The 11509-nt window shown below is 31.5% G+C and overlaps 1 protein-coding gene across 3 annotated transcripts; it reads right to left on the bottom strand.

The window, feature by feature from the left end:
* On the bottom strand, nt 7453-11036 carry LOC109359372 (probable trehalose-phosphate phosphatase J). Of its 3 annotated transcripts, none has more exons than XM_019604028.1 (13): nt 10936-10999; nt 10830-10890; nt 10403-10656; nt 10177-10317; nt 9895-9966; nt 9698-9790; nt 9354-9416; nt 9133-9234; nt 8957-9034; nt 8648-8717; nt 8477-8547; nt 8245-8337; nt 7453-7832 (listed from the first exon to the last, which is right to left on the bottom strand). In XM_019604028.1, the coding sequence occupies exons 3-13, from the start codon at nt 10649-10651 to the stop codon at nt 7770-7772; spliced, it is 1095 nt and encodes a 364-aa protein (XP_019459573.1). In that variant the 5' UTR covers nt 10652-10656; nt 10830-10890; nt 10936-10999; the 3' UTR covers nt 7453-7769. The 3 variants fall into 3 exon arrangements, with proteins under 3 accessions (XP_019459573.1, XP_019459566.1, XP_019459559.1); XM_019604021.1 differs by having other exon boundaries at nt 10830-10902; nt 10946-10963; XM_019604014.1 differs by having other exon boundaries at nt 10830-11036.

Genomic DNA, 11509 nt, shown 5'->3' with positions numbered 1-11509 from the left:
GTCATTACATATAGTTTTGTGACTGCCTACTATGAAGCACAGATACAGATACGTGTGTCGGATATGATATGTATCTGATACATCGACAAACATTTTTTTCTAAAATATAGGATACGATACGTTCAGGGATACACGTTTAAAATAATAAAAAACACATAAAATATGATAAAATTATAAGTGTAAATCAAAATATCCAAAGTAAAATAAGTTGTGGATCAGAGAGTATCGGCTATCGGAGGGTCAATGCGGTGTGACGGTATGTTGGTATGAGTCTTTGTGACCTTTAAATAAGTTTGTGTTTGTTGAAAATGAATCTATTTTATTGAAAATGAATATATATATCCTATATTTTATTGAATACGAATCTGATACGTGTCTTGATATTTATTTATTTTATTTTTATTTTTTGATACTGTACGGATACGTATCCTTCACAAATCTGGGTGTATCCGTGTCGGACACGTGCCGGACAATGACACGCGAGGGTGTTTGTCAAATCCGTGCTTCAGATGCTACCTACATGACTCCACAAAATTGCAGAAAATAAATAACTTTAATGGCCTAATTAAGACAATAAAAATCAACTCATGGTTAGTTGTAATCAGCCCCCTACTTCTCACAAAATTCCCTACAAAGTGTTATTATTTTGAATTCAAAAAATTACGTATAGAATGAAACAAATAAAATTTTCTTAACTACAATCATAACTCTCTTGGATTTGAAATTGAATAGTTTGATGGTGAGTCACACGGCTAAGGATGTCCAAGGTCAATGTATTTCCTCAAAAAAGAAACAAAAACACATCTTAACTTCATGGTAGTCAGATAAGGAAATTGTTTAACACGACTATAACTCCTTTGACATATAAGGTAATTTCTCATACTCCCCATAATGTTGATTGTGCATGCCATAAGTGTTGTGGTTCGAATTCAAATGATTCCCTCTAATAAGGCATTGAATACGCCTATACCAATAAGAAAATTCACATACGGCCTTTAAGTGTTATTTTGAATGATATCATACTTCCTTCCAAGAAAGACAACAAATCATTTCTCATCATCTTTGATCCACACGCCTCCTTTAAAAAGGAAGTAATTTCCCTTTTTAAATCATATGACAAGTCTCCAATAAGGAAAATAAATTATTCTCTCTTAAGTTATCATATCAATCCATCAAAAGAGAAAATAAATCATTTTATATGCTTAATCGAAGAAGGAAAGAATTTCCCCCCACAAACTTAAAATGTTTAATGGCAATCATGAAAATACTAAAAATGATCCTAAGCTACATGTGGGACAAAAATTGTGTCATGTTTGTGGGGCTCACTTAGCTCATATTCACACTTTAAAAATTGATTTGAAGCCCCTCCCTTCTCATTTAACATATTCCCTATCACCCTCGTGATGGTTACCTTATAGCAAATAAAAGAGGGGTTCCTTCGAACTTAAGCACCAATTATTCGGTCACTCTTTTTCTTTTGCCAACTTTCTATGTGCATTATACACAGAATCTAAGCCATAAGTCTATAACCTTAGAGTCTCGATCATTGCATTATGGATTAACTTTTATGTGTGTTTCTTGTTTCAAAGACACGGGCTCACCTACTTGCATGTGTATAATATATCTGGTCCTTTCACATGATTTGTGATTGTTTGAGTTTTTAGGGGAGAGATTCAATTACTTCATGAGTAAAAAATACATTTTGTATTTTAATTATTCATTCTAAGAAAATCCAATGATTTGAATTAGTTAATATAGTTGAACTATTAAATTTTCCTTGAATGAATAACTAATATGTGAGATCAATTTTTTTAACTTACTCTAAATCCCCTATAGATTTTATAATATATACTAGTCTAGGCCATTTCTTTTTTTATATATAGTGTCATTGCCAACTCAGATTTATACTAAACAAAGCAGGGATTTGGTTCATATGTAAGTGGACACGAAAAAGTATATGGAATTATCCCAAACCTTTTCTTCCCTTAACTTTATAAAATATGAGCATCTGCATTTGTTTATCATTATGTAAAATGAAACACCTTTTCTATATGGGGCACCAAATCTCCTTTTCCTAATATAAGCCCAAGCTGCATGTGCATGATTATAGAATTTGATTATCTATTATATCAATAATTGGTAAAGTAATGCCTACTTGCTAACTGTCACATTCAATAACAGTTATATATATATAATTGGTGTTACCACTGCAACCAACCATGATTTCTAAAACATAAATTAAATATTCTCTTATTTCACCAATTATTGATATAGAATCAAACAACATATATTGAGTGTAACTATGTTTTAAATTGTAGTCATCCCAAAGACTCCTAAGATTTTAACATTGTTGATTATTGTGAAAAAATGTAATTGGTTGCGATATATAAGATTACTAAAGGTATGTTTTTTGAGTTTGATTTAGAAAGGAATGAATGAAAAGAAAAAACTTGAGAACCATAAAATATATTTGTAAGACAACTCTGAAGCATTTCATTTTTTTTCTAAAACTCAATTCGCAAACAGGCTGTTTGAGTCGTTCACGATTCTCCATGAGGGTAAATGGACATATCTTGGCCGGGAAAGAAGAGCCATTAAACTTTCTGAGTATATGAAGTATATGAATCTATGATACAATTTCGAATACTCAAAGGAGTAGTGTAGAAATGTTCTGCATGATAGAGAAAAAGCTATAGGGGAATGAATGTATTATGGGCATGGACCAAAACATTGATTCGGACGTTGAATAATGACATAGCATAGGATTTATTTTTCGAGCACCTAAAAAAGTCTTCTACTTTTGAGTCAGCTTAAGATGCAGTATAGCAATAATCTAATAAGGCACTTTCATAGGGGACCCTTTCATTACCTGAATCTCCTAAGTATCCAATCATTTATATTTTTATCATCTTTATCTCAATATTAATTATGGATATGTTACTAAGATGTATAGTGTCCATTTTATCATGTTGTTACATATAAGTTTGGTTAAATGTGCACATGCAACCAGTGTGGTCCTACGCATCACACAAGTAGATGATTGTATCTCTGGGTAGACAGAGTAATTTATGGGATACTATACTTAAATTAGTATGTTGTATATTCATTACAGTGCATATGATATATGACAATAGTAAGTCACACTCACAAAATATGATGTTGGTGCTATATATTTTGAGTAGTAAGCAAATATTTATAATCTTGAGATGGTTGTGCATATTTGTAGCTTAAAATGAATCAAATATTGTAGACGTATGAGTCGTGATCCATAATAATACAGAGAAAGTAGCACAATCTTGTTTCCTTCTTCCGGATATGATTGAAATATATTATTGTATTCGTTTTATATTGTCTAGTATTGGAATGAAATGGAGTAAACAATGTTATATATTAGACTCAAATCTTTTATTCGGCTATCGGAGGGTCAATGCGGTGTGACGGTATGTTGGTATGAGTCTTTGTGACCTTTAAATAAGTTTGTGTTTGTTGAAAATGAATCTATTTTATTGAAAATGAATATATATATCCTATATTTTATTGAATACGAATCTGATACGTGTCTTGATATTTATTTATTTTATTTTTATTTTTTGATACTGTACGGATACGTATCCTTCACAAATCTGGGTGTATCCGTGTCGGACACGTGCCGGACAATGACACGCGAGGGTGTTTGTCAAATCCGTGCTTCAGATGCTACCTACATGACTCCACAAAATTGCAGAAAATAAATAACTTTAATGGCCTAATTAAGACAATAAAAATCAACTCATGGTTAGTTGTAATCAGCCCCCTACTTCTCACAAAATTCCCTACAAAGTGTTATTATTTTGAATTCAAAAAATTACGTATAGAATGAAACAAATAAAATTTTCTTAACTACAATCATAACTCTCTTGGATTTGAAATTGAATAGTTTGATGGTGAGTCACACGGCTAAGGATGTCCAAGGTCAATGTATTTCCTCAAAAAAGAAACAAAAACACATCTTAACTTCATGGTAGTCAGATAAGGAAATTGTTTAACACGACTATAACTCCTTTGACATATAAGGTAATTTCTCATACTCCCCATAATGTTGATTGTGCATGCCATAAGTGTTGTGGTTCGAATTCAAATGATTCCCTCTAATAAGGCATTGAATACGCCTATACCAATAAGAAAATTCACATACGGCCTTTAAGTGTTATTTTGAATGATATCATACTTCCTTCCAAGAAAGACAACAAATCATTTCTCATCATCTTTGATCCACACGCCTCCTTTAAAAAGGAAGTAATTTCCCTTTTTAAATCATATGACAAGTCTCCAATAAGGAAAATAAATTATTCTCTCTTAAGTTATCATATCAATCCATCAAAAGAGAAAATAAATCATTTTATATGCTTAATCGAAGAAGGAAAGAATTTCCCCCCACAAACTTAAAATGTTTAATGGCAATCATGAAAATACTAAAAATGATCCTAAGCTACATGTGGGACAAAAATTGTGTCATGTTTGTGGGGCTCACTTAGCTCATATTCACACTTTAAAAATTGATTTGAAGCCCCTCCCTTCTCATTTAACATATTCCCTATCACCCTCGTGATGGTTACCTTATAGCAAATAAAAGAGGGGTTCCTTCGAACTTAAGCACCAATTATTCGGTCACTCTTTTTCTTTTGCCAACTTTCTATGTGCATTATACACAGAATCTAAGCCATAAGTCTATAACCTTAGAGTCTCGATCATTGCATTATGGATTAACTTTTATGTGTGTTTCTTGTTTCAAAGACACGGGCTCACCTACTTGCATGTGTATAATATATCTGGTCCTTTCACATGATTTGTGATTGTTTGAGTTTTTAGGGGAGAGATTCAATTACTTCATGAGTAAAAAATACATTTTGTATTTTAATTATTCATTCTAAGAAAATCCAATGATTTGAATTAGTTAATATAGTTGAACTATTAAATTTTCCTTGAATGAATAACTAATATGTGAGATCAATTTTTTTAACTTACTCTAAATCCCCTATAGATTTTATAATATATACTAGTCTAGGCCATTTCTTTTTTTATATATAGTGTCATTGCCAACTCAGATTTATACTAAACAAAGCAGGGATTTGGTTCATATGTAAGTGGACACGAAAAAGTATATGGAATTATCCCAAACCTTTTCTTCCCTTAACTTTATAAAATATGAGCATCTGCATTTGTTTATCATTATGTAAAATGAAACACCTTTTCTATATGGGGCACCAAATCTCCTTTTCCTAATATAAGCCCAAGCTGCATGTGCATGATTATAGAATTTGATTATCTATTATATCAATAATTGGTAAAGTAATGCCTACTTGCTAACTGTCACATTCAATAACAGTTATATATATATAATTGGTGTTACCACTGCAACCAACCATGATTTCTAAAACATAAATTAAATATTCTCTTATTTCACCAATTATTGATATAGAATCAAACAACATATATTGAGTGTAACTATGTTTTAAATTGTAGTCATCCCAAAGACTCCTAAGATTTTAACATTGTTGATTATTGTGAAAAAATGTAATTGGTTGCGATATATAAGATTACTAAAGGTATGTTTTTTGAGTTTGATTTAGAAAGGAATGAATGAAAAGAAAAAACTTGAGAACCATAAAATATATTTGTAAGACAACTCTGAAGCATTTCATTTTTTTTCTAAAACTCAATTCGCAAACAGGCTGTTTGAGTCGTTCACGATTCTCCATGAGGGTAAATGGACATATCTTGGCCGGGAAAGAAGAGCCATTAAACTTTCTGAGTATATGAAGTATATGAATCTATGATACAATTTCGAATACTCAAAGGAGTAGTGTAGAAATGTTCTGCATGATAGAGAAAAAGCTATAGGGGAATGAATGTATTATGGGCATGGACCAAAACATTGATTCGGACGTTGAATAATGACATAGCATAGGATTTATTTTTCGAGCACCTAAAAAAGTCTTCTACTTTTGAGTCAGCTTAAGATGCAGTATAGCAATAATCTAATAAGGCACTTTCATAGGGGACCCTTTCATTACCTGAATCTCCTAAGTATCCAATCATTTATATTTTTATCATCTTTATCTCAATATTAATTATGGATATGTTACTAAGATGTATAGTGTCCATTTTATCATGTTGTTACATATAAGTTTGGTTAAATGTGCACATGCAACCAGTGTGGTCCTACGCATCACACAAGTAGATGATTGTATCTCTGGGTAGACAGAGTAATTTATGGGATACTATACTTAAATTAGTATGTTGTATATTCATTACAGTGCATATGATATATGACAATAGTAAGTCACACTCACAAAATATGATGTTGGTGCTATATATTTTGAGTAGTAAGCAAATATTTATAATCTTGAGATGGTTGTGCATATTTGTAGCTTAAAATGAATCAAATATTGTAGACGTATGAGTCGTGATCCATAATAATACAGAGAAAGTAGCACAATCTTGTTTCCTTCTTCCGGATATGATTGAAATATATTATTGTATTCGTTTTATATTGTCTAGTATTGGAATGAAATGGAGTAAACAATGTTATATATTAGACTCAAATCTTTTATAATAATATTTATCAATTATAAGCATTAAATAATGTTATATATTAGACTCAAATTCTTTATAATAATATATATCAATTATGAGCATTAATTAGAAATACTCATAGGTGTTTGGGTTCTACACTCCCAGGGATAAAGAAACATTTGGCTCAGTGACATTAACTAATTCTCGTGTTTACTTGATTTCTTCTATTGTAAGGACAAAATCAAGATCTTCTATCTCTAAAATTTTATATCTTCATATCTCAAATCAATCATATCTAATCAAATAATATAAAAATATTACTATATTTTTTTATTTTTATTTTCAAATATATAGCATTTGAGACACAAAATGTGAGTCAGCTCATCCCCATACATGTAGACATACCTAAAGTTTTCTTACCCGTCCTAGAGAAAAATGACCATTAGTATTCTTGTTACCTTCACCAAGACACCAAATATATTGCAGAGAAGGAAAACCAATTATTATTGAGATTAAATAATTAGAAAGTGCATTATAGGCTGAATAGTTGCAATCAAAAAGCTAAGTAGCTTCAATTTGCACATGCCCCCTCTCCTTTTCTTTTTTTGTGTGTTTTATTTTATTTTCACATACCAACTGATATGATAGATCTGAATACTGAAATAAACTTAGTCCTTTCACTTCTTGTACAAAAAGTATCACTTCATACACTTATTCAACATGTCATACACCATTTAGTTCTTTGACCACATGGTTACCCTAAAAAATACAGCCAAGTTTTTTTTAAGTTCCATGAGAAATGGTGTTAACAACTGTATTTTCAATGTTTTCTTTACAACAGAATAATAAACCAATTCATACATACATATATTTATATAGTACATATTGATATAGAACTATATAACATTTAATCATATTATATATATATATATATATATGAAGAGGAGAACATTTCTCCATTCAGACTTACATCTGATGCTACATAGACTTTTCCACTGTACTACGTACTACTTGTCTAATTACATCAATGAAGACGTGCTTCAAACACAGAAAGACACTTCTGTCTTTCTTTTTCCATACATTTTTGTTCTATGTTCTACTAACCTGAGCAAAACATACCAAAAAAAGCAAAAGTCCTATATATCCTACCCTAGCTGAACTTCATTTATATGGCTGCAGGGTAGGAATGTAATAGTCATTTCATATATTCATAATTACACTCGGGAACGTGATTTAACTTGTTTCCACTCCACCAAACGCTGAAGAAAGTCCATCACCTAGATGAAATAAATAAATTAATTAATAAACAAAGACCTATATATCTTAACAAAAATTAAATAAAAAAACTCATTTTACATTTTTTAGTTAAATCTTCAACTTTTCTATTGCAGAGCCCAAAATAAGTTCTATGTATGCATTAACGTTTTTGTTTTGTAGGGATGAGCAGAATCGGTTCCTACTTGCTCACCCAATTTGACCCAATCATAATTGAACTCAAATAGGGTTGAGTCTGCTCACGTTTAAGATTAAATTCAAGTTCATAAATTAAACTCAGATAATAGTTAAGATTAGGTATAGAACAAACTTGAGGTGAAGTGTTTTTCGCTTACCCCTAATATTTTGTAATATCATAAACCCATTTTATGGATGATGATGAAATTTTTTATGAAATAAGGAAATTATACTTGCCTCATTTGGTTCTTGTAAAGAGTATGAAGCACTAGTGTCCTTTGGAAATTTCGAAACAAGAATCCCAAAACCTTGTCCTCTGTCTCTAAGTTTCTGCATATGATAAAACAGTTGAAACCCTTTAATAACAGTCAACCAACAAACATACTTGGTCTCCAAATTAAGTGACAAGTATTATTTTAGATACATCACAATTGGACAAAAAATAATGTCAATTAAGATCATCGGATACCTTAAATGCATCTTCATCGGTTTTATCATCACCAATATAAATTGGAAAGACTTCGGCACAGTTGGCAAATCCTGTGGAAAACAATTTATTAATTAATATTCATGGACATTTGGCAAATCCTACAGCCATAAAAATCCTATGACAAATAAAAGTTCTAGATAGAAAATTCACCAAGTGAAGCTAGCAAAAACTCCAAGGCCTTCCCTTTGTCCCATTTAATAGTGGGACGAATCTCCAATACCTGTATCATGGAAATAGCATTGATAGTGAGAAATCTCATTTATTAATCTTCCAAGTGAAAATCACCTCTCTCTTTTTATTTTTTACCATTTTCGTTAAGGAATTAATCCCTTTCGGGATACGTGATTGTCGTTCCCAACAAGTATTGCTTCAAATCGAACCATTTACTTTTTAGTCATCACACCCATGACAAAAACAAATTATATAATGAAAAATAAAGAAAATAGAAAAATGCCCCACCTTTCTTCCTTGGGTTAGACGAAGCTTTGGGTACTCCTTTAACACTGATTTCACATGCTGTGCTAGTTCACCCCATTTCTGTGTATAATACATCTGAGTTAGACTATGCTTTTATGAATAGAGCAAGATTCTTAATAAGAAGTGTAACATGGATTATAGGTTTTTAGACTATGTACCTTTTCATCAACACAACGAAAATGAACAGAGACACAAAATTTGTTATTCTCAACACTAGCTCCTGGTGTTGACTTGGTTTTCTCAACCAATTGTTGGTACACCTGAAAATTGGTACAAAGAAAAAAAATACATTTATTATCCAATGTTCTAGATTTTAATTGGTATAGTTTTTTAAAAGAAGACAAAAAATAATAAAAAACAAAACAATGGAAACACAAACCTCATCTATCATTGGAAGAAATTCACTGGCAGGTTGAAATAGAACTTCCTCTGCTTTTTTACCCTGCAGAGCATAGCCAATGTAAAATTAATGAGAGTGAAGTTATGACCTTAATATATTATATGCTGTATATACACTAGATTACTAGCCAATGAAGATCACATGTTCCAACATTTGGTATCTTATTGTGTCGCACTCAATCGAAAAATGCTAACTAATTAAAAAAACATAAAAACATAAAATAATTTGTTTTCTATTACTTTGTGAAATATGATTGGCTTGGGACATTTTGGAACTTGTTGGGACATATGATCCTTTCTCATTACTAGAACTAGTTCACTTACTTTGAAGAACTTGGAGTTTTTTGATGGCCCTTTAATGTCCATACCATGGCTTCCAGCATAGTATAGCTCTGCCAACCGAACAAAATTGTATACCTATTGTTTGCAAAATAACACGAAATTAATCACTTTTTGTACGAAATTAATCAAAAAAAATTAAATTAAAAAGATGAAAGGCTGAGTTGAAATACAAAATATACCTTGTCTCTGCATCTACCAGTAACTATAGCAGTAGGAAAACACCTTGCAAGTTTCCTCACTGTTTTTCTCATCTGATATGTGACAAATGACCAAGTTAGCAATAAATAAATTATATATTCCAAATTCAGTGTTTTAAATTGTACTCCACAGCGATTGGTTTCGAGAATCTCCCAACGAAATCGCAACCACATTGGCTGCATTTTTTTCACAATAAATGCAGCTACAACCTCAATTTAAAACACTGAATATTAAGCAAAACTAATGAAATATCAAATACTAACCGAATTGGACATGAAAGCACGTTCAGGATCATCAACTATAGGCGACAGGGTACCATCATAGTCCAGGAACATAACAATTTGCTTTCCCTTAGAAGCATCCATAATTTGTTCGAACATGTCTAATGCTGAAGGGTGACGAAGCTGTTTCACAAATCAACACACACATCAATTTCATAATCAAAACCAATCTAGTTTATCATTTTTCATAAAAAGAACAGAATCTCACAATCCAAGATTTGTATTGTTCTTCAGCCAGAGAAGGATTAGATTTAGCATGAGTTGGAGAAGAAGCTCTCATGGAATCAACCCATGCATTGATTCTTTGTTCTCCATTGTTTTCAAGGTTCTTCAAAACCCTTCTACTCCTTGGATAAGAAATGTACCCTCCTGGCACCGTTGGCGGTTTTTGCGCAACCGTCACGGCTCTGTTGATTCCTGATTTTGTATCCGACACTACCACATTCTGCTGAGTCATCTTCACTGCACAACAAACATAATCAGTTAATATAAACCATGGGATCTTATCTGAACAGATTAAAAGAACTCATCAATAACTAACTTTTAATCATAATCATCCATACATTACATATCAATACATATCGGGTATAAATATAATAATGTTAATGTAATTAACATAAGGTTTTGAATTGAACCTTAATTAGAGGAAACTATGTGTATGTTATGTTTTAGTTGCGTGTTTTTGAAGCAGAGGAAAAACAGGACTTATTACGAGGTTAGAAGCAAAGAAGATGAGAGGAAGATAGTAATAAGATGAAACCGAAGGAACGTTAAAAAAGTTGCGTTCTTTGATTTGGGAATGGAAAAAGAAGAGAAAGGAGAAATAGAAGAGAAGAGAGTGAAGGTGTGAGTGGAGAGACATAGAACCCCTGCATTCAATTTTATAGTTAGAAACCAGAAGCTCAAAAACAAAACATGGGACCCACTTTGGAACAGAATATGAGGCCCCGCATAACTTTTCTCCCGCCCCCGATATACTTCGGGTCCCCACCATATACCATACTTCATCATTTAAATATGATATCTGGTCTAGAATCAATATAATTTACTTCTAACCATGTATATGTTAATATTATAATGTGTAAATTTATTATCATATTCTCTGGCATTAAGTTATCAATTAATTGTGCATTTCACAATGTAAAATATATATGTATTTTGATGATTTGTTCCTCACTTTAGCTTTGAAAGAAAAACAATAGAAAAAAAGACTTAAGATTCATGTCATATTTCATAATTTTGAAATATTCATTTTCTCATTTAGATGAGTTTTGGAAGCAAACAAATCAAATAAGAATATTTTGATTTTATATAA

The sequence above is a fragment of the Lupinus angustifolius genome, chromosome LG01 (genome assembly GCF_001865875.1).
Source record: "Lupinus angustifolius cultivar Tanjil chromosome LG01, LupAngTanjil_v1.0, whole genome shotgun sequence".
Classification (NCBI taxonomy): Eukaryota; Viridiplantae; Streptophyta; class Magnoliopsida; order Fabales; family Fabaceae; genus Lupinus; species Lupinus angustifolius.
This window is presented reverse-complemented; position numbering and strand designations above follow the sequence as displayed.

Excerpts from the sequence above, each read along its gene's own strand:
- LOC109359372 (XM_019604014.1), bottom strand. The coding sequence starts at position 10,651 with ATGACTCAGCAGAATGTGGTAGTGTCGGATACAAAATCAGGAATCAAC. Across the intron at positions 9,791-9,894 it reads CTGGTAGATGCAGAGACAAG|GTATACAATTTTGTTCGGTT; the intron begins GTATATTTTGTA and ends TGCAAACAATAG. Across the intron at positions 9,035-9,132 it reads TTCGTTGTGTTGATGAAAAG|AAATGGGGTGAACTAGCACA; the intron begins GTACATAGTCTA and ends TATTATACACAG.